Source organism: Phlebotomus argentipes, unplaced genomic scaffold (assembly GCF_947086385.1).
Source record: "Phlebotomus argentipes unplaced genomic scaffold, Phlebotomus argentipes genome assembly contig_2, whole genome shotgun sequence".
Lineage (NCBI taxonomy): Eukaryota > Metazoa > Arthropoda > Insecta > Diptera > Psychodidae > Phlebotomus > Phlebotomus argentipes.
The window spans coordinates 4,473,515-4,494,751 of record NW_026776162.1 but is presented as its reverse complement, the minus strand read 5'-3'; the positions used below and the strand labels follow the sequence as shown (position 1 = coordinate 4,494,751).

The following is a 21,237-nucleotide window of genomic DNA, read 5'->3' as shown; positions in this document are numbered from 1 at the left end:
CGCCACATGAAATTTCCACACACCTTTCAATCTCCTTTCGGCGCACTTTTCCTCTCCATTTTCCAGAAACACAGAAGCATTCAAAACATTTGAGAACATCTCTCAGCGCGAGTGGGTGTGAGGTTGTCTTCTAAATCCGTTTCCCAACCGAGATTTACGGGCAAAGAAAACCCAGAAGAGTGGGAGGGGAGATTTTTTTTCGATCCGTTCACCCACGCAATTCAAAATCATCCGCACACATTAAAACCCAATTAATTCCCTCCGACTGTGCAGCGTCATCAAATTCTCCTTTTTGGCCCACACCGATCGATGCATCGCTCGCGGTGGTGGAAAGATAGACAAATATCCAAGAAGAAAAGCCTGTGGAGACGTTTGTGTATTGATTTTCCTCAAGTGTTGAGCTGCATTGCATTGGGATGTTTATGTGTGAACTTATAAAATTTTCACAGCAGCACACAATTGATGGCGTTTCCTTGGGGGGAAATTGTGTTTTTTATACTCTGATCAATAAAAAGGATCCAATAGTGAGATAAAATCGTGTGTAGACATAAAAAAAATATTAGTCTATAAGCAATTTACTACTTTGTTATGTTAGCGTGAAATTGAAATGCATTTTGTAACTTTTCGTATCACAACATTAATTTCACTCACTCGAGCCAGAGTTTTTCCACTTCTGACTCTGACATCCTTCACGGAAAAACACAAACAAGTCTGAGATTGCAATTGAGAATATTTTATTCAGCTGAAGGTCTGCCCTCATGAACAGCATTTTGGTAAACCACGCGCACTTTTTTTTTCCACCCTCTCAAATTATTTACACCACAAAAGTTCGCCACTCTCAGCGCAAATACTGAATACTAGTTTATCAACTTTTTCTTCTCACCCTCTCTTTCGCCACTCAACTGGGGTTGGTAAATTCACACTAAACAGGAAATGTTCTTTCACTCACCATCATCATCACATGCTCAGATAAATTCAATTCCCTCAAACTTGTAGTCCGTTGGAATTCTCTCCTCCGGCAGCAACACTTTCCCACTCACGCTGAACGCCGTGATGAATGTCGACGTCTTTCCCTTGAGTTCCTCCGTGCGCAGCGCCACGATCACGCGATCATCCGTGCCAGGAATGAATTTGAAGGACGAGAAGCCGTGCGTGGGCTTCGGCGTGTCCCCAATTGGCGTCACGCGGACCGTCTTGAAGTGTTCGCCGCACTCAATCAGCACGTTGCACCCCATGAACTCGTCCTTCGTCTCGTTGTACGGCTCACGTGAGCAGCGACGCGGCAGGAAGTACCAGCGGCGCTGCAATTGGCTCCACATGCCCGACTCGTGGATCATGTAGCCCGGCCACGAGATGTCCATCGCCGAGCGAATCGCCTTGAACGTGCTCACCCAATTGAGGTGGCGCACCTCACCGTTCGGCGACACCACCTTCACAAACATGGGGTTGTTGTTGACGAAATCCCCCTCGGGCGTCGTCCACTCCTTCCCCATAGAGCCCACGTACAGCACGTGATCCTTCACGGTCGCCCACTCCGCCTTGAAGCCCTTCGTTGTCTGCCCATCGCCATCCATCAGCAGGAGCCACGGCTGCGCCACGCGTCCATTGATTATCTCGTAAATGAGCCCCGTTCGATCATCGAACGACAGCAATTTACCATTGAACGTCACCAACTCCGACAATTCCATTCCGCGATCTGAAAGTGAGGAAGAAGAGAAAAAAATTAATAAATTTCCACTCCCTCTAGCAATTAATTGCAATCTTGAGAGCGCGTAATTCCCACAACAGGCGCTGTATCATCGCATTTCACTGTGAGAATTCAACAGAAGCTCGGTGAAAATATTAAATTTCAATGATGTTACAGGAAAGAGTGTAGACGATGAGGTTGTTTCTTTTCTCCTCATTTTCTCTATTGAACAGCTGACTGTATTATAGTGTGGGATTGAAGAGTGAAAAGCGTGTAAACAGAAAAACATCTGTGTAATCTGAAAGAATGGAATGAACTATCTTTGGAAGAATTTTATGGATGGCTGTTGTCGGAAGGAAAGCGACATATAGTTTCTTATCTGTGTGCCAATTGTTAATTCCGGGCATTCTTATTGGGACACGTAGCTTTGGGTGGCCAGGAGATGTGGCGTTTACCTTTCAGGGCATAGCTGCTGGCCAGCTCCGTGTCTTCTGCCTTGTCCCAGGACACAACGACTGTCTCCTTCGTGGGATGGAAGGCGAGGTAGCCCTTCTTGAGGTAACTCCGCCACACGTTCCTCTCAGTCTTACTCTTGGACTCCGTGTCCAGGTCGGCGATGATCCCGATGCGATACGTCTGCAGCCCGTTGGCGATGATCGGCGCACTGAGTGGATATGTGAAGTTGTATGTGGGATTGAGACTGGGCGCGGCCGCCCAGTTGACACTCGGCGCGGTATCCTGGTACTTGGACACTGGTCCCACGTACAGCAGGACCAGCACGAGACACGCGAGAGCCACGAGGAGCCACGTGAAGTGCGTGCGGAGGCGAAGAGTGCGATTGCCCACTTTGTACGAAGGCGGCGTGCGGAGGGCTTTTCTCCAGTCACGAATGTACATCTTATCGTCCGTGTGGTCACTGGCTTGAGGCAGGAGCAGATGGCAATCAGGCTGGCTCATTGGCGTCCTCGCTGGACACTTCCTAGCGATTTTTTGCGTGTCCGGAAGCTGGCGTTCATGCTATCGCCACATTTTCATCCGTACAGCTGTTCACGCTGGAGCTTCCTGCGTTACGTCAACTAAAACTGGGAGAAAGACGTCTTACAGCATCGATTGGGTGGGGATTTACCTGGCCAGTGTACCTGGGAAACATCTGCAGAAGGGAAATTGGGGGACTGAAAATTCCAGCACGGCACAGTCAGACTGACATTCAACGCTTCGGCTTCTGGTGCGCAGGGGGCGCTTTGGACGATAAAGTTGTGAGTCGTGCGCAGAGATATTTAGAAAAATCAAAAATTACATTGGAAATTGCTGAGAAAAGGCATCAATTTATGTGAAATTCATTCAAATTGCTCTCAAAGAACATTTTGCCGTGACAATTTTGCAAAAGCGTCAACACAATTGTGGTTTTTTGCGATAAATTCCGCCGCCTCCGGCCGTGAGTTTTGGCTCAACGCAGTTCTCGTGTCAAAATAGAGCATGTTTTGCAGACAGTGAAAATCTCTCCATATTTTCCTCCTGTTTTCCCCGTGAATGTGGCTTTCTTAGTGACGCAGCAGGATGGTATTAGCAGACTTGGGACGGAAGATCACCTCGGCGCTGCAGTCGCTGAGCAAGGCGACGGTGATCAATGAGGAGGTGAGTTTGACTCCTTGCCAGACTCCACGTATTCACTTTCGTGGGCCACCTCTCACTTTTCCGCGCTCACCAGGTGCTGAACTCGATGCTCAAGGAGATATGCGCGGCTCTCCTGGAGGCAGATGTCAACATAATGCTGGTGAAGAAGCTGCGCGAGAACGTTCGCGCGGTGATTGACTTCGACGAGATGGCAGGAGGACTGAACAAGAGGCGCATGATCCAGTCCGCTGTGTTCAAGGAACTCGTGAAGCTGGTGGATCCGGGCGTGAAGCCCTACCAGCCCGTGAAGGCGCGCCCCAACATCATCATGTTTGTGGGCTTGCAGGGCTCGGGGAAGACCACAACCTGCACGAAGCTGGCCTATCACTACCAGAAGAAGAACTGGAAGTCCTGCCTCGTGTGCGCCGATACCTTCCGTGCTGGTGCCTACGATCAGATCAAGCAGAACGCCACGAAGGCGCGCATCCCCTTCTACGGCAGCTACACCGAAGTGGATCCCGTGGTGATTGCGCAGGACGGCGTGGAGATGTTCAAGAAGGAGGGCTTCGAGATGATCATCGTGGACACGAGCGGTCGACACAAGCAGGAGGAGTCTCTCTTCGAGGAGATGTTGGCAGTCGCCACGGCCATTGTGAGTTTCTCCTTGTCTCCTTTCCTGGGCTCTGGAGTGAGATGATTTGGTGTGTTTTTTCAGCAACCGGACAACATTATCTTCGTGATGGACGCCACAATTGGACAGGCTTGCGAGGCTCAAGCCAGGGCGTTCAAGGAGAAAGTCGACATCGGATCCGTGATCATCACAAAGTTGGATGGACACGCCAAAGGAGGAGGAGCGCTTTCTGCGTGAGTATTGGCGACATTGAGATCGTGATTGGCAATTGAAGTTAATGGTTTTCATTCAGTTGCCAACTCGTGTTTCGGAACTCATACAGTAGCTTTAATGCTTCCTTGGTCTTCCAGTGTCGCTGCTACAAACAGTCCCATCATCTTTATCGGCACAGGAGAGCACATCGATGATCTGGAGCCCTTCAAGACGAAGCCTTTCGTCAGCAAACTTCTCGGCATGGGCGACATTGAGGGTCTGATTGATAAGGTGAACGAGTTGAAGCTGGACGACAATGAGGAGCTGCTGGAGAAGATCAAGCATGGCCAGTTCACGATCCGCGACATGTACGAGCAGTTCCAGAACATCATGAAGATGGGCCCCTTTTCGCAGATCATGGGCATGATTCCGGGCTTCTCGCAGGACTTCATGACAAAGGGTGGCGAGCAGGAGTCCATGGCGAGGATAAAGCGTCTCATGACCATGATGGACAGCATGTCAGACGGCGAGCTGGACAATCGGGACGGCGCCAAGCTGTTCAGCAAGCAGCACACGCGCGTGGTGCGCGTGGCTCAGGGCTCGGGCGTGACGGAGCGCGAGGTGAAGGAGCTGATAGCGCAGTACACGAAGTTCGCGGCGGTGGTGAAGAAGATGGGCGGCATCAAGGGACTCTTCAAGGGCGGCGACATGGCAAAGAACGTAAATCCCACGCAAATGGCCAAACTCAATCAACAGATGGCGAAGATGATCGATCCGCGGATGCTGCAGCAGATGGGCGGCATGTCAGGGTAAGGAAGCGCCCGAGGCGCAAGGATTACACAGGACACTAAGCGTTGCTGGTCTCTTTCAGATTGCAGAGCATGATGCGACAGCTCCAGCAAGGCGCAGCCGGCGGCTTAAGTAATCTAATGGGCGGTTTCGGGAAATCCTAATTTGTTTTCTACCAAGGAGAATAAAATCATTAAGAGAGTATAAATTCAAATAAATAAGAGGTAAGATATTACGTCTGCGTGTTTTTCTGCTTGAATTTGAAGCTTGAGTTTTCCACACGGAAAACGGAAAACTCCAGAGCAGTTTCTTTTCAAAAAATATTAATTTTAGTACTAACACCTCATGAGCGCCCTCTGGTGTGCTGCTGTGGCTGCTGAATGACTTTCTGCGGTCAAAAGTGTCCTTATCACGGTGATCACAAGCCCCTGATCTGCGTGATCGCGTGCGCGTTAGTGAACTCTCCAGGGACGTCGCGTGAGGAATGAGCACAGCATGCCGCTGTTCAGTAAGAAAACCAACAAGTGCACCCGAGATGCCAACGAGAAGGTGCCCTCCATCGAAGATAAGTACGTGCTCAAGGAGCTCCTGGGCAAGGGAGCCTTCTCTGAGGTGCGTGTGGCGGAGGCGCGCGACGGGTCGGGTCGACTGGTGGCCGTGAAGATCATCGACAAGAAGGAGCTCAAGGGCAAGGAGGACTCGCTGGAGAATGAGATCAGGGTGCTGAGGCGCTTCAGTGCCAATCAGGGCAGCGGGCTCACGCATCCCAACATCGTGCAGCTGCTGGAGACATACGAGGACAAGGTGAAAGTCTACCTCGTGATGGAGCTCGTGACGGGCGGTGAGTTGTTCGACAGGATCGTGGAGAAGGGCAGCTACACGGAGAAGGACGCCTCGGGGCTCATCAAGCAGGTCCTGGAGGCGGTGCAGTACATGCACGAGCAGGGCGTGGTGCATCGCGACCTGAAGCCCGAGAATTTGCTCTACCACTCGCCTGCTGACGACAGCAAAATCATGATCAGTGACTTTGGACTGTCGAAGCTGGAGGAGTCCGGCGTGATGGTGACCGCGTGCGGGACGCCCGGCTACGTGGCGCCCGAGGTGCTGGCGCAGAAGCCCTACGGCAAGCCGGTCGACCTGTGGAGCATTGGGGTGATTAGCTACATCCTCCTATGTGGCTATCCACCCTTCTACGACGAGAACGACGCCAATCTGTTCGCGCAGATCCTCAAGGGCGACTTTGAGTTCGAGTCGCCGTACTGGGATGAGATTGGCGAGAGCGCGAAGGAGTTCATCAGGCATCTCATGTGTGTGGACGTGGAGAAGCGCTACACGTGCAAGCAGGCGCTGGCGCATCCCTGGATCTCCGGCAACACGGCCAGCAGCAGGAACATCCACGACACTGTGGCTGAGCAACTGAAGAAGAACTTCGCCAAGTCACGCTGGAAGCAGGCCTACCACGCGGCCACGGTGATCCGGCAGATGCAGCGGATGGCGCTGAGCAGCAACGGTGCCGGGAGTGCCTAATCGAACACTCTGATACTCTCTTGAGGATTCCAGATTTTATCCATGACTAGCTAGAATAGTGCCTTTCAGGCTTCTCCTGCAAATTTTACGTACCTACTTAACATTCCTTGTCTCTCTGGTAAATGGAGATCTGATTGTAAATATAAAGCATGGTTTTTCAGCAATTTATTGACCACAATCTAGGCACACGCTCGACACTTGTGTCTTTGTTCTGTGAGAATCTCTCTATTTATATTTATTTGATCTTGTGTGGTTCTTACACAGCCTCTGCGAAGCCAACACGGTCGTTGCCCATGTCGAACTCTGTGTAGTATCTCCCGATGAAGACATCCCCGAGGATCCAGAGTGGACCATTTGGCGGCGGGATGTCGATGCCCATGAAACCCGAGAGGCAAATAGTCTTGCCCATCTGTGCAATTCGCAGCACGTAGTCTTTGCCCTCCAGCTCGAACGCCTTGCCACCGAGAATGAACTGCAGCTTGGGCAGATTGGGAATGCTCTCGCAGTTCACCATGTATTGGCCATTGAGGATGGGAGTGGCGCCCAGCAGTCTGTTCAGTTCAGAGATCTCGGCCGTGGGGCCGGCGATGAGACTGGTGCCGGTGTCCGCAATGGCCTTGCATCCACCCTGGCAGAACTTCTTGTCATTCACCGTCAGGCCGTCCATTGTGATCTGCCAGTAGGTCTTCTTGTCCAGCGGCACGTACGTGAAGTCGCCCTTGTAGTGCTTCGGATCGGAGCCACCGAAGATGATCTCACCGCCTTCGGCGGCTTTGGGGTCGCGATTGAGGTAGAAGGAGAAGATGGGCTGGTCAAGCAGACCCTGATTGTACATGTTGTAGAACGGCGGCACGACGCCATCCACGGAGATGGATTTGTAGGCCAATCCCAGGATTCCGTCAAACTTCGCAGCCACGAAAACCAATCCAGGCTCGCTCACGGCCTCGGCGAACGTCTGCTTCTGGATGTCAATGCCGCCAATCTGCAAAAAATCAGACAAATTGTTGACCCTTTCACCCAGAGAAGTACTTCAATGCACTCACATTGAGTGTGTCCTCGGAGAGGAAGCCAGACAAGCTTCCTGAGCCATATCGGATGTCAAATGCAGTTCCATTTTGGGCGTAAGTGGAGGACTTTGTGGAGTCGTACTTGTTGTGAAGCACTGCAAAGGCAATTATTTAATTGAGAAGATATTCTCCAGTCAGTTTCTGTTCAGCTGATAAGCGACAGAGGTCATAACATCTCATTAGGGTGGACGAAAAAAATGCATTAACCAGAGAATGAGTCACAAATTGCCATTCAATTGGCACAAATTGGCCAAAGAGTGACGAGTTGACAAACATTCAACCGCAAGAACATTGAAAAGCCTCTGAATCATGCAGGGATTTCGGCTTGACCGTGGTCGTTAATTAAATAATTTCCCACAAATCTCTTTGATTGGCGGGATGGAAAAATAACTCTTATAGGTCAACAAACGACGAGCCAATCACATGATATTGAAAACATTGCTTTCTTATCACGAGAAGAAGCGAATATAAAGAGAATTGAAAGACACTCACTGCAAGCGATGTTTGTAATGCGACACTTCTTCGAAGGCACCCAAAGATTTGATGATCCTGTGTCGAAGACAACCTTGAAGCTCTGCGGCGGAGTTCCAAGGGAAATCGCTCCGAAGTACTGAGCCTGCAAAGGATGAAAAATCATTCATATTTTCTTTCTTTCCTCATTGAGAGTTTCTGGAAGAATTCTCACATCCATATAGTTCGACAAAGGCTCAGGCGCTGGGCCTCCGGTGTTGGCTTTGATGGTCACTTGCCGCACCTCAGTTCCCACTGAAGTGAAGTGACTCCTCACAGTTTCCTCCTTGTGCAGAGGAATCCTGGAAAGAGGGAATGAAATTATGATAATTTGCTTTGATAAAAAACCCCCAAATCGCCATGTTCTTTTTTTGTTATCGTTGCGCTGTTTGTGGATGACTAATCCCACTTATGGGCCGTTTATTTATATATTCTTTACCACCACAGACACTCTGTGGTCGGGGAGAAAGTCTTTCTCCCTCGTACAGCGTCGCTGTGCGTGAAAAGCGTCGTAATTCAATTAAATGTGCGAGGAATGCAGGGATTTTGCGATGCATTTTGTATGAGGGTGTTTTCGCAACTTACCGCAATAATTTCCCACTCACGGCCGTGAGACAGAGTGCAAGAAGCACAGTCACTGCCTTTGATACCATTTTGCGACTTATTCACTTGGTACTTGCTTTATTTATGGCGAATATTCTATCTGAAACACGCACAACAATACCGCTCAGAACGCAAATTGTCAAATCATCACAGATGATTTTTCTCACTGCGCCCTCTGATGAGCGCCACTGGAGCGGCAGCGAAGTTCAAATTTCACTGTCAAACCGCCATGCAGAGAGAAATGTAACGAATGGAGATTCTGAGTGTAAATTCTTTTTAATGAAATCGAATTTTGAGATATATTTTTACATAAAAAATCACTGATGACTTGGAAAGGATTTAATAGTGGTTTGAGACATATTTGTTAAAATTTCGAATACACAAAATACACTTTTCACAAATATGATTACTTTGTGCATTTTATTTGCCAAATTTTAGTTCATTTTTATTTTCACCAATCTGATGTTTACAGATTGTCGACTGACAAACAAATGTGGGAGATTTATCACACTGAGAGTTACGTAAATGTGCTCCTGATCTTGACATTGACCAAGGAAACTGAGACTCACTGCGGAAACTTGCACAATCTCCATCGTCAATTTGGCCGGTCTGGCATTTGAATAGGAAGAAAAGCATTATTCGTATTCAGTGTTCGTGAAATGCATTCTTTATTGTCCCACAAATTGAGCTAAACATTTACTTGAGAAGCACATAGAAACCAATAGAGTCGTAAAAGACATGTGTTAAATGGCTTCTGCAAATCCGACACGATTGTTTCCCAGATCGAATTCTGTGTAAAATTGTCTGATAAATACATCACCGAGAATCCAAATAGGCCCAGTTGGCGGTGGAATGTCGGCTCCCATTAAACCAGATATGCAAATGGTTGATGTCGCTGATATTCTGACCTCGGCAAAGTAATCCCTGGCTTGCACTTCAAATGTCTGACCAGCGAGGATGAAGCGAAGGCTGGGCAAATTAGGAAGACTACTGCAATTGACCTCAAATTCCCCAAATCGATTCAGTTCGGCGCCGAGAAGTGTGTGAATGCGTGCAATTTCTGCTGATGGTCCACCAATGAGACTGGTTCCTGTGTCTGCAACAGCTTCGCAGCCTCCTTCGCAGAACGCTTGGCTGCCCACGAGAACAGCATCCATGTGGAATTGCCAGTGGAACATCTCGATGACGGGAAGATAGGTGAAGTTGCCCCTGTAAAGCTCCGGATCTGATCCGCCAAATATCACCTGACCAGCCTCCGTGGCGTCTGAGTTGGGATTGATGTAGAAGGAGAACACATAATTGTCGATTAGTCCTTGTTTGTACATATTGTAGAAGGGCGGAGTGACTCCTCGCACTGCCAGAGATTCATAGGCCAGCCCAAGAACACCATCGAATCTGGTGAAAGTGAAAGCATCACCAGGCATTTCGACACCTTCGGCAAATACTTGATCGCGGATCACCAAATCGCCGATCTGAAAGGTGTTTGGAATCATTGAAGAGTCAGTTTAAATGGAGAAAATGCCTGAACTCACTGTGAGATCGTCCTGGGACAGGAAGCCATCCACACTGCCATCGCCGTACCGAATAGAAAATGAGGTTCCATTGGCCGTGTAAGTAGATGATTTAGACGAATCGTATTTGTTGTGAATCACTGCAAATTTATAGAAGGAAATTCTTTCCCAATTCTATGAACAAAACCGATGTAATGAATATTCTTACTGCAAGGCAGATGCGACGTGTTGCATCTAATCGATGGTATCCAAAGATTCGCCGATCCTGTATCGAAGACTACAGTGAAATTCTGAGGAGGAGTTCCGATAGAAATTCTGCCATAATATTGCAGCTGAAAGTGTATGAAAAGCCTTTCTAAATGCGCTGTTTGACAATACTTTGATGGTTTTCTTACATCTTGGAAGCTCGTGAGTGACACAGTGGAATTCTCAAAACCAGCTCTGCTGCTCACTTCATTCACTTCTTTGTAGGTTCGCACTGTTTGAGATTTCTCGATTCTGATCCTGAAATATTAAGGAATTTAAAGTTTTCAATTCTTGCTTTCCTTCCAAGTACTTCATATTCACACCGTTGCAATTTGCAATCCACAAGAACGAAGAAAACCACAAGAAATGATGTTAACACCTTCGAATCCATTTTTAAACTAATTTGCCTGGGAATCTTTGAAAAACATGCATTTTATTTAACTCGACATTTCTTTGTTATAAGTCACGATTCTTTGTTTTAATTTTAATAGTCAATTGAAGTCACGATATCGAAATGACAGGGGAAAATATTAAATTTACAACATTTATAGTGTGAGATATCATAAGTATTTTATTTGTCTAAAACATTCTCTGTAGTAAAATACAACAAATGATGAAGGATAAATAATTAGGGCATCTCCGGTCTTTCGATGTGGAATCTTTTGTTTTCGGTGTTATTACTCCTCTGTCCAGAATTCTTACTCATCTTCCGTGGGCGCTTCATTTGTCGTCGATAATTTTCTGAAGAGAGCGAAGAATTCGCAATTAATTTATCTGAAAACTAGAAGAATTCCCAGGAGAAAATGAGTGAAAGGAGAAGAATTCTCAGAATGTGCTTGTTTTGAAAAGCTGTGCACTTAAGTTAAAGCTATGATGAGTGCGATAATCCCTCAAGTTATGCGAAATGATTGCCAACGTGTCGCGATGGCAAATGTAGGGCAGGTGAAGAGATCTCTCGCGTTTATTAAACGCCTCACACAGAGATTGAATGAAGTGCAGTGCAAAATTGAATTCCCGGAATAAATTGAAAAGTTTTTGTATGCCAATTCAGTGACACAAAGAAATGGGTGAGATAGTGCGAGACTTCATCTGCAATTGAGCCCTTCGACACCATCAATTTAATTACCAAACGATGAATCACCGTCGTCCTCCTCATCATCGTAATCGTGTGAATTGGTCCGGTGAGGAAGGTGAGATTGCTTTTGAACCACGATACACCGTTTCGAACGACCAGCCCTCAGCTGATGACTCTCGCCGTCGAGTTCTGCAATTAGGGTGGCAAATGGCGCTATTAGGGATATGGTGGTAGATTCAAGAAGGACAATTGAAGTGTTCACTTCAGGTGAAGCAAATCCGTAATTCTTCGACACTCTGGATATACTAATAACACACATTAATTTATTCACCTCTGTCACTCATGATGCGGTTCAAATTATGTGACAATGGAAGAATGTCATTTGCCATCAGAATTATGATGAAAATCGTCAACATGTGACAATGCAATTTTCCCACTGCTGACATTCCAGGACTAATTGTGCAATTATTATTTTGGCAAATGGCAGCTGAAGTGAGGAGGAAAACTTCTCCACCCAGAAATTGGTTGTCGCTTCCCCGTGAGAACTTCACCAATTATGTGAAATTAAACTATCACAAGCTATTCCGTGAGTGGTTATTCACGTCTCATGAAACTTTCAGTTAAAGTTAAACAACGGAGCAACACACGTGTGTAACAATTTATAATTATTGCACTCCTTTCCGCAATAAATTCTCCCTTCGTCTGCCGTGTAATAATTCGGCAGTCCAACTCGGAAATGCAACCTAAATGATAATGACATTTATGACTGCAACTTGTGAATTTTATATAGTGTCTCAATGATGTGTTGAATGCCACGAGCAGTGTAGGAGTTGGCGCAGGTGCCCATTGAAGCCCGATGAGTTTCATTTTCCACAGAAATAAAAAATGTGGAAAAGTTAGGAACTAACGATGAAATAGCCAAAGTTGGTCACTGGAGCTTTTTGAAGTATTTTAGTTATTAAAATATTTTGTCCAATCCATCTCTGAATTGCTGAAAAGCCAACGGGAAAGAGCGCTGTAGAGTAATTTGCATATTTCCACCATATAAAGTTCACTCGATTCTTTTTCCTTGCACCCGAAAAATTTATGTAACGAGTAATTTAGCACTAATGAGAGTGTGTTTTTCCGTGTCACAAACAACAATTCATGTGTGTTTGAGCAAAATAAGTACACAATCTGCCAGGGAGGTCGTAATGAATGTGGGTGGGTTGAAAAGTACGGAAAGTGCGCTATTTGGGAAACATACAAATGCAGAGCAATTCACTTTGTCACAGAAATAATGATAAATGATAATGCGCTCAGCGAATAATTATATTGTGGAAAATCCTGACAATTTGATTTACTATTGTGCAGAAGCAGAATATTGTCACACTTTTCAGTTTAACACGGTGAAAGTCTTAATTGTTTGACTTTACGCTTTTGTGTGCCGAAGCTTTCATTATTTCGAGTATGGAGAAGCTTTTTGTCTCACGGAGTACAAATACGTTACAAATTGTGTGCTTAATTTAACAGAAAATTCTTCAAAAATAGAAATTGTTATTCTCTTTGTGTAATTAAATGCGATAACTCTGATAAGTTGAATATTTCCATGTCGATGTGATTTCTTTTCACCTTTTCTTGTCTCTTGTGGCGAAATTGACTTTCTCAGTTGATTACAGAGTGTGGGTTTTGAGGAAATCCAGCAGAAAAACACACAATAAAATTGGGAGCGAAAGGGTGTCTAGAAAAAATAGTCGAGGAATCTATTTCGAGAGTCCCATTGAGCATTCCGTTTCATATCCATAAAGGGTTCCTTTCCCCGGATGTCGAAAATGGTGTGAATTTCCCTTATGCTGTCACTACGAGAGTGAACTGTGGCAAAATGTTTGATCCCTATTTTGACAATAAAAGGGAAATCGTATTGAATTTTCATTTATTTCTATTTTCCGGCAATTGGATCATAACCGTATAAAATATAAATAGAGAAAGTATCAAACCTTTCCCACCATCTCACACACTTTTCTGTCCATCATTCTCGATTTCCACTTCCAACTCCTATTGGGTGGAATAAAATGCTTTCTCTGACGAATTTTCCAGCTGTGGCGGAGCATGCTTTTGGGCGAAAGATTGAGAGATATTTGAAGAAATAATACACACACTTCTTTTCTTCGCACGCCTAATAAAATTTCATTCACAAGCCCATTCTTTGAATATTTCGCATTTATCGCGGTGCTAAAGTGCTATGTATATGTGCTTAATATGCTAGAAGAGCAATTTTGTAACTCACAATATCCATTACAAACTACACTATTCATTCCACAACACATTATAATTTAATAGTCGCATAGAGAGTATGTCGTTTATCTTTCATTTGCTCTTTTGGTCTCCTAAACATGACATGATAGAGGAGACGAAATTGGAAGTGAAATATGTCTTTCGTCTCTCACTTTAATGTTTAATGTATTATTTATACCAACAAGTGCACCATTTTTGTACAATTATTTTCATTTGCATAAATTTCTGAGACACAAAGTCTTTCATAGTTTCACAATCAGTGATTCTCAATCTGAAAATGAACATTCACGATGATACCAAAGTCAGAGAGGATCTTCTGGAGAAAACCTTTCTGAGAAAGACAATTTATGCGAAGCATTTTAGAAAGAAGTCTCATTAGCAGTGGTAATTGGGATTTTCACTGAAATCGTGAGACAAAAACTTGTTTCTGAATGAGTGCCGTTGAAAGGAGCTCGAAAGAGAACAAACAATTAGTTGTTATATGCAAGAATTTAATGCCATAGAGAGCTTTCAGTGCTTTTTTAAGTATCATATTCTTTCGAACCACATCTAAGATTAATGGAAAATAAGGGACTTTGTGTTTAAACACGTGAATGGAATCGCTAATAATTGATAGGATTAAATTTTCTTTCAGATATACAACTTCATCTTATGCTTTTCCCAGGAAAGGACTTATTGAGTCATCAAGTTCATAAACAAGGTATTCTGCTCGCTCTCGGCGACTCATCGTGTCTGCAGATCTGACGTGCAGTGTGGGAAAGTGCAAGTCACTCTTAAATTTCCTTCGCGAGAACATACAAAGCTCAGGATTGTGCTGCTTGGCAAAATATAATTGGCAGAGGTTTGAGAATGTCTCGGATCTCTGGGGAGAATGTGCTATTCATTATACATTTGACAAGACGTGTGGATATATGGTGAAGATTAGTAAGTGAATTTGCTGTTTTAACACTGTGTGTCTCTGCGCGGAGAAACATGTTGATTGACTGTTTATAGGCGGTGCGTGTACATACAAATGTTAATTTGTCGGCAAATATAAACTGTGGATTGTACATGAGGCGCAGTGGCGGGGGAGGTTTTCGTATAGCCATGTCGTGGACACAGCCAAAAGTACCTCAATTGCCTTGGGCTTCAGGTCAACAATGAGATCGTCTGTTGATTGGAACCATCGTACAAACATGCGCGAGGTGTATATAGGATGCCGGCAAAAAAGCACCTTCTGGCCGAAGTACATCAACACGTTTTTTCCTCAACATCTCTCTATATTGATTCAAGAGGTGTAATTTAATTACTTGCCAAAATACAATTTCATGTTTACCGCACAGTTGAAATTCTTTTCATTTTTAGCGAAGAAGTTTGTGGGAAAATACAATTTGGCATTGGATGTCACATAATTCAGCTGATGCATCTCCCCGACAATCAGATTAGAAAACTTTAATCGCACGATCAATTAAATCGCACAAAGTTGATGTGAATTTTAATTGAAGCTCTCAGTTTCATCGCAATTTCATTGCGGTGAGAAAAAATGCGAAAGGCACGAATTTTATTATGACCGTTCTCTTTCACGACTGGCCACAGTGTACAATTATTGGTAATAAGTAATTAGCTAAGTGGATCGCTTAATAATTAGAAAAAAAAATCAATTCATGCATGAATGACTTTTTTCTTTCTTTCTCTCTCACTCGCTATTCAACTCATTAGGGTTGAGTATACACTGATTTTTTTGTGGCAGAAAATTGAGTAAATACCTGTGAGGAATTTCATTGGAACTGTTAATGAATTTTCACATTTGCTTCAGCTGAAGAAGTCACAAGTATTGTAAACATTCGAAAACCTTTTCCGATGACTATTTAGTGAATTGAATGAATAATTGTGTTGTCACAATAGTAAGTTTAACTAAAGAAAAGCAATATGGTGTTGAATAATTTCTATCTGTCTTATTATAATCAAGATCGTAAAAATTAGCCTGAAAACAATCACAATTTTCCACAAACACCGCAGGTCTCACCATTGCCTCTGCTGTGTCTTTCACACACAACCTTGCGCGGTGGGTGTGAGGGCGGAAAACAATGTGAATATTTGCCCGGCAATATTTCCATACATCATCCTAAAATGTACACGTTAATTATGACCCACCTGAGCCTATAAAATCCCACCTGCCATGGGACACAGTAGGACATCAAGACTGTGGGGTGGCGGCGCATGAATAATATCTGTGGCGCGTAGGAAGAATGTACAAAATCACGTTTTATCACGTGTGTGTTGTGTTGACTTTTGGCGCGAAAATTGTCACACCTTCGCCCGCTGCACACGCACACAGACTCTCTGATCAGCCCTATGAATTAATTCGCCTGTTAACACAAAACATCACGAGAGTGAGTTACACATTCATTATGTGCAATTATGTACAAGACAGAAAATCGCGTATTTCAAGTTTATTACACCATCCCATAGTGTTTATCGCGAGGTAGGAGGCCGCCGCTGAGACGCTGGGGAAAGAGTGAGAGAAGAGATAGCTTCGCGGGGCCCAGGCACTCGCGATCGATAGTAGTTGTAATTCATGTGGCTGAGATGACGGCTACTGCAGGTGAAATTGGCTACCTTGAGCTGTTCACGCGCGAACTTATTGTCTCTCGCTGGCATTGAGTGCGATCTCGTGGCGATATTTGGCTGATGACCGCCGCATCGGTCTGACCGCGCGCGCATATCTCGTGTGATAAGGTGCTCACGATCACGACGTGAAAATGTGTGATCGCGATGTGGCGATCGCGTGTCCACCTGTTCCAGTGCGCAGGCGATATGTGGCGTACCACAAGATCTACAAATTTCATCGAATACCGCATTTGGTTGTGTGCAAGCGCCAAGTGCTGTGCCGAAGATCACATGAAGATCAACGTGTTGTGTGCTGCAGTGTCATTGATTTCGTGGGGGACACCACTGTTTCGGTGTGGCTGGAGTTCCACCGCAAAGTGCAGCTCATCTCCTTCGACAGGGATCCTCCGGCGAGGCGCCACGATCACGTGCACGCCGGGGTGGATGGGAAGGGACAGGAGTCTGTGGTGTCGCTGATCAAGCTCCCGCTCGCCGGGAGCTTCTGCACGTGTCGCGTGAGACGCGACTGTGAGTCTCCCAAGGGGTCACGCAAGCGGTATCCCCTGATGCGCCAGCAGCGGGTCGAGGAGGAGGTGGAGGAGGAGCTGAGGATTGAGGAGGATGCCGAAGAAGTGGTGGAGGAGATTTATTGGTGTGGAAGTGACACGGAGAGGAAGTGTCTCCGTGTACCTGAGGCGAACTCTGATTCTCCTTACGTCACACCCAACCCGAGCATGGCTAATGAGGTGGGGCCCGGGTGGGCAGAGAATCGTGTTTCGACATCCGCTGGGGTGCGTGGTCTGAGGCACACAGCGCAGAAGGGACATGTGTCTGAACAATGGATTTCGGATGATGTCAATGGCACGGTGAACGCCTCAGGGGTGGAAATGTGTGACGAAGAAAGCTCCGGCCGGGGCGGGGTGTGGGACTCGATGGTCATTGATTCGAGAGTGTTGGCATGGATTGTGTCTGATGCGAGAGACGCTGTGTTTGTTGCCCTCACACGATCCGCACCGAATCACGGTCACCTCTTCACCTTCTTGTATCACATTTGTGTTGAGTGCGAAACACACTGGCCGATTACCTTTGAACCGAATCGCGTGCATTTTCTCACCCACACGGCCAAACCGACGGTGGCCCATTTACCATTTCCATGGCTTCTCTTCGAAATTACCATCGCACTCCAATTCACTGGACATCACTACACGGCCAGCGGAGTGCAGTGCAGAAAATTGAACACACTCCTGCCGGCACTTTTCCCACCTACGGCCCGGACGACATCCTTCCGGAGAGTCACCAGGAAAGTGTGGCGACAAACACAGCGACTGCCTTGTTCACGGCCCGTTCCCGAATTTCTGGTGAGTTGACATCATTTTCCATGGAAATTCTGGCCTACACTCAACGAAATGAAGATGCGAAAAATCCTCGGTGATTTTCTGTATGTTATCTGACATAAAAAATGGTAATCGATGAATTTGTAGTGTTAAACTAACCGCAAATATGTAAATGGAAAATCAAATAGTGTAAACACTGGAAACTTTGAGATCATTTAATTAAATATAAATCATGGCATTTGCGGCTCTAGTATTAGCACCGCACTATTGTGGTTTTGTTGATAGATATAGAATTTCAATTTTCAATTATTAAAACATCAATTTGTACACATTTGTATGTTATTTAATTCATTACAATATTCACAGAGACTGACGATGTCATTATTTCAGAACATACACAATAATTTAGCGCTACATTCTCTTTTTCTGAGTGCGTTTCTGGCAAGTTCTTCATGTCAGCTAATCAAGCTACACAAGCTGCTATTGACTCTCTACGTTATGAAGAGTCGTGGGGCAGAGTGACATGGTTTTTATCCAGTTAACAAGGACTGAAATTTTCGCACACACAAGTAATTGTGTATTTGTGCTGGTGACAATGTCGGCAATCCCTGAAGAGCCATCCTACCTACATTTTAATACATCACTCCCATCATTCTATTTACTCGCTGACTATAATGCGCATTTTTGTGATGTGCACTCACTCACAATATAATGTCAAAGGTGATTCGATAGCAAATACTACGAGCTTTTATCACTCCCTCATGTTTTAACTCCAGTGTGATGAATATTGAATGGGAAATAATGAAATATTTAGCCACTTAATGTGGGACACATACACAATACATTTCTGCAAAAATTCCACCTCGCAAGGGACTTTGTGACGAAGCACAAAAGTTGGCCGGCAAAAAGTTTGATATAATCTGGCTGGATGAAAAATTGAAAATGTCATTGTAATTACGAATACTTTTAATGTATTTTTTGGTCAAACTTTCCTCATCGTCGCTTTTTGGACATTCTTCTCCGCGAAATCCGCCGCTGTGATAAGTTGAATAGGGCTTTCAATTTAAATTTGTGTGATTGTTTTTTTCCCTTCTTCATTCTTCTGGCGCGCGTGTTATCTCCCGAGGTTTTTGGTTGTGTCCAAAAAGCAAATCGCTGATGTGTTTTCTTGTCTCATTTTCATTAAACACAATTAATTACTTTCCTTTCTTCAACTTTTTCAACCCATATCATTGTGTTTCTTTGGGGAATCCTCGGGCGCGTGGGATGGTTGTGGAGTTTTTTTTTGAAACATTCTCGTGTGTATTTAATAAAATATATAACTTTGAAATATGCATTTCTTGGCCTCCACAGCATTTTCCTAACACTGAAGTCACATTAGAAACTGTGCGTTGTGTTTCATCCCTTAAATATCTACATAACTGTGATGTTTCACACAGCGTCGACGAGAGAAAACTTTTTTCTCGCCCTCCAATGAAAATCTCACCCTGTGAATTGTTTTAATTTATAGCTTGTTAGACTTTCTTCGACGATGTCGCGCTGTATTTAAGGATTGTGTCATATATAAAACAAATGACAAGGAATTCGTATGGCGTGACATTGCTGCGTGAATTACAAGGATGTTGGAAATCAGTCGTGCTGGTGTGGGGCTGGTGACACTGAGAAGAGAGTGCTCCAATGGGGGTGTAAAGTGGAGGATTGCCATTGAAATTCAAGCATTTGCACATCACACATCTTGAGAATTATATTCCGGAATTGATGCCAAAGTTTCTCTGTCTTTCTCTGCTCCAGAATAATATCTATTGGAGACGTTTGGAGTTTGGTACGTGAGCGGGATGAGATTGAGACATAATCCAATGCAGAAGGCGCTCCGTGTCAGTCGCGTGGAGTTTAAATTAGTCAGACACTTGAAAACAGTTCCGGGCGGAAGTGGGAAAATACATGAGACCTTTTGATGGGTCGGCAGGAGGAGTGATTGAAGCTCAATGAACTGCTTCAGTGAGTAATTAGGCGGGCGTGCGTGTGCTGACCGGAGGCTAAAATCCACAGAGTGTGTGCCAATTTGGCTGCTGGTGACAATTTTCATGGGGTGGCGATGCGCCCACAACAGGAGCCATTAAAGAGGATTTCGCGGGAAAGGGAGCTGCTGGTCAGCAGAATTGCGCGACCCCGGACGGCGCTCGAGTTGCCGGAACTAATGAGAGAACCAAGCTTGCTGTTCTCGAGTTTATTAATAAACTCTCAACCGGCCTATTACCGGCATCGAATGGGTGATGAAATGTGTGAGAGAGTCCCCAGGACAAGACACCGAATGGAAGTTAATCGAGTGGAAAACACACGTGATTAACATCAATACCCAGGGTGGATTGTGACCGAGTCTATGAGCAATTTTCCTCCTCAAACGATACACAAACTCTTCACATTATCTGTCCCCTTCCACCGGACTCAGAGGCCTTCATCTCCCCATCATGGAAAATATTCAAACGATTCTGCCGGCACTTTGAAAATCCCTGGCCAGGCACTCTGTTGTCGCAGCAGATCCATCGATTCGTTCATAATGTTCTTCACAATTCATTTGAAATTTCACATGGAGCTCAGGAGAATTAGTGTTGGGGATAATTTTGTACTCTGCCCACACACACCCAACTAGGAAAGACCATCAGACACGAAAGTATCCTATTAGTTCAGGGATGGTGAGTATTCTGCGAGAAATCTTCATGGATATTCTCTTAATGAGTGTGGGAAGACAGCTTCGCGGTGCTTCCTCGTGTTCCCACTTGAGTTGCCTCTCAACTCCCACCATTGTGGGTCAATTTTCAGGAAATTTCGCTGAGCAGAAGCACTCATTATTGCCTTGTTCACACACTTGCGGTGAAAAGTCAATATTACCACGCTAATTGTCAACAAGTGTTCATGTATTTCGCTTGATTTCTTGTATTGTGGGCGAATTCGCAGAGAAAACATGACCTTAGAAGCTGGAGTGAAAGAATAGGAAATCTCAATGAAATTTTCTACTGTATTTACTAGAAATAGAGAATTGTGAAATAATATACTTGAGAAACATGAGATTCATCCAGTGCTTTACAGAGTCTGAGAAATATGATATCACAAGCTCTTGACGAGATATAATTCAAAGCAAATACACCATTTGCCATGCCATATTTAGTGGTGTGTAGTATAATTTTTCTCATGAGAAAAACTGCTTAAATTTCCCATAAATTACCGAAAGCTCTTCAAAAAATACTTTGAAATGATGATGGCAAATTGAAATTGCGATGTATTTCAATGACTGCCGGAAGGCTTTGCCGTATAGTTGGCACAAAAAGCTGGACTTTTGTTTGAATATGCAAATTTTTGGCCAGAGCTCGGCCACAAAATGTTGGGTAGAAATTTGAAATATCATTTAGCGAGACTTTAAGTCAAATCGCGTGAGTTTGAATGTTGTTGCAAGTGAAATGGAAGTTGGCAAATCCCAATTGACACGAAAACGATGAGCTCGATGAGCAGCATCTGATTGAGAAGCCTCACAAAAGTGGCGCAAAATGTTCGAAATTTCAAGGAGGCCGCCTAATCCCTGAGCTCTCGTGT

The 21,237-nt window shown here is 44.9% G+C and overlaps 6 protein-coding genes across 9 annotated transcripts; 2 read left to right on the top strand and 4 right to left on the bottom strand.

Annotated features, from left to right (window-relative positions):
• Positions 1–717: 717 nt before the first annotated feature.
• Positions 718–3,023, bottom strand: LOC132265331 (soluble calcium-activated nucleotidase 1). 2 transcript variants are annotated; one of them, XM_059765928.1, is made up of 3 exons: positions 2,827–3,023; positions 2,143–2,769; positions 718–1,696 (listed from the first exon to the last, which is right to left on the bottom strand). In XM_059765928.1, exons 2-3 carry the CDS (start codon positions 2,642–2,644, stop codon positions 966–968), a joined length of 1,233 nt encoding a protein of 410 aa, XP_059621911.1. In that variant the 5' UTR covers positions 2,645–2,769; positions 2,827–3,023; the 3' UTR covers positions 718–965. The 2 variants fall into 2 exon arrangements, with proteins under 2 accessions (XP_059621911.1, XP_059621912.1); XM_059765929.1 differs by having other exon boundaries at positions 2,143–2,763.
• A 111-nt stretch (positions 3,024–3,134) lies between these two features.
• LOC132265329 (signal recognition particle subunit SRP54) lies at positions 3,135–5,134 on the top strand. The gene is made up of 5 exons (XM_059765927.1): positions 3,135–3,322; positions 3,396–3,953; positions 4,017–4,165; positions 4,283–4,933; positions 4,996–5,134. The coding sequence occupies exons 1-5, from the start codon at positions 3,245–3,247 to the stop codon at positions 5,075–5,077; spliced, it is 1,518 nt and encodes a 505-aa protein (XP_059621910.1). The 5' UTR covers positions 3,135–3,244; the 3' UTR covers positions 5,078–5,134.
• Positions 5,135–5,256: 122 nt separating this feature from the next.
• LOC132264572 (calcium/calmodulin-dependent protein kinase type 1-like) lies at positions 5,257–6,604 on the top strand. Its single transcript, XM_059764820.1, has one exon. The coding sequence runs from the start codon at positions 5,409–5,411 to the stop codon at positions 6,438–6,440; it is 1,032 nt and encodes a 343-aa protein (XP_059620803.1). The 5' UTR covers positions 5,257–5,408; the 3' UTR covers positions 6,441–6,604.
• LOC132264571 (lysosomal aspartic protease) lies at positions 6,591–8,773 on the bottom strand. The gene is made up of 5 exons (XM_059764819.1): positions 8,603–8,773; positions 8,193–8,319; positions 8,000–8,123; positions 7,484–7,602; positions 6,591–7,422 (listed from the first exon to the last, which is right to left on the bottom strand). The coding sequence occupies exons 1-5, from the start codon at positions 8,668–8,670 to the stop codon at positions 6,697–6,699; spliced, it is 1,164 nt and encodes a 387-aa protein (XP_059620802.1). The 5' UTR covers positions 8,671–8,773; the 3' UTR covers positions 6,591–6,696.
• Positions 8,774–9,036: 263 nt separating this feature from the next.
• LOC132263991 (lysosomal aspartic protease-like) lies at positions 9,037–15,939 on the bottom strand. 2 transcript variants are annotated; one of them, XM_059764032.1, is made up of 5 exons: positions 15,860–15,939; positions 10,527–10,635; positions 10,340–10,463; positions 10,153–10,271; positions 9,037–10,092 (listed from the first exon to the last, which is right to left on the bottom strand). In XM_059764032.1, the coding sequence occupies exons 1-5, from the start codon at positions 15,925–15,927 to the stop codon at positions 9,364–9,366; spliced, it is 1,149 nt and encodes a 382-aa protein (XP_059620015.1). In that variant the 5' UTR covers positions 15,928–15,939; the 3' UTR covers positions 9,037–9,363. The 2 variants fall into 2 exon arrangements, with proteins under 2 accessions (XP_059620015.1, XP_059620022.1); XM_059764039.1 differs by lacking the exon at positions 15,860–15,939 and adding an exon at positions 10,701–10,780.
• LOC132264006 (uncharacterized) lies at positions 10,975–11,987 on the bottom strand. Of its 2 annotated transcripts, none has more exons than XM_059764051.1 (3): positions 11,784–11,987; positions 11,504–11,641; positions 10,975–11,118 (listed from the first exon to the last, which is right to left on the bottom strand). In XM_059764051.1, exons 1-3 carry the CDS (start codon positions 11,896–11,898, stop codon positions 11,006–11,008), a joined length of 366 nt encoding a protein of 121 aa, XP_059620034.1. In that variant the 5' UTR covers positions 11,899–11,987; the 3' UTR covers positions 10,975–11,005. The 2 variants fall into 2 exon arrangements, with proteins under 2 accessions (XP_059620034.1, XP_059620043.1); XM_059764060.1 differs by having other exon boundaries at positions 11,519–11,641.
• Positions 15,940–21,237: the final 5,298 nt, after the last annotated feature.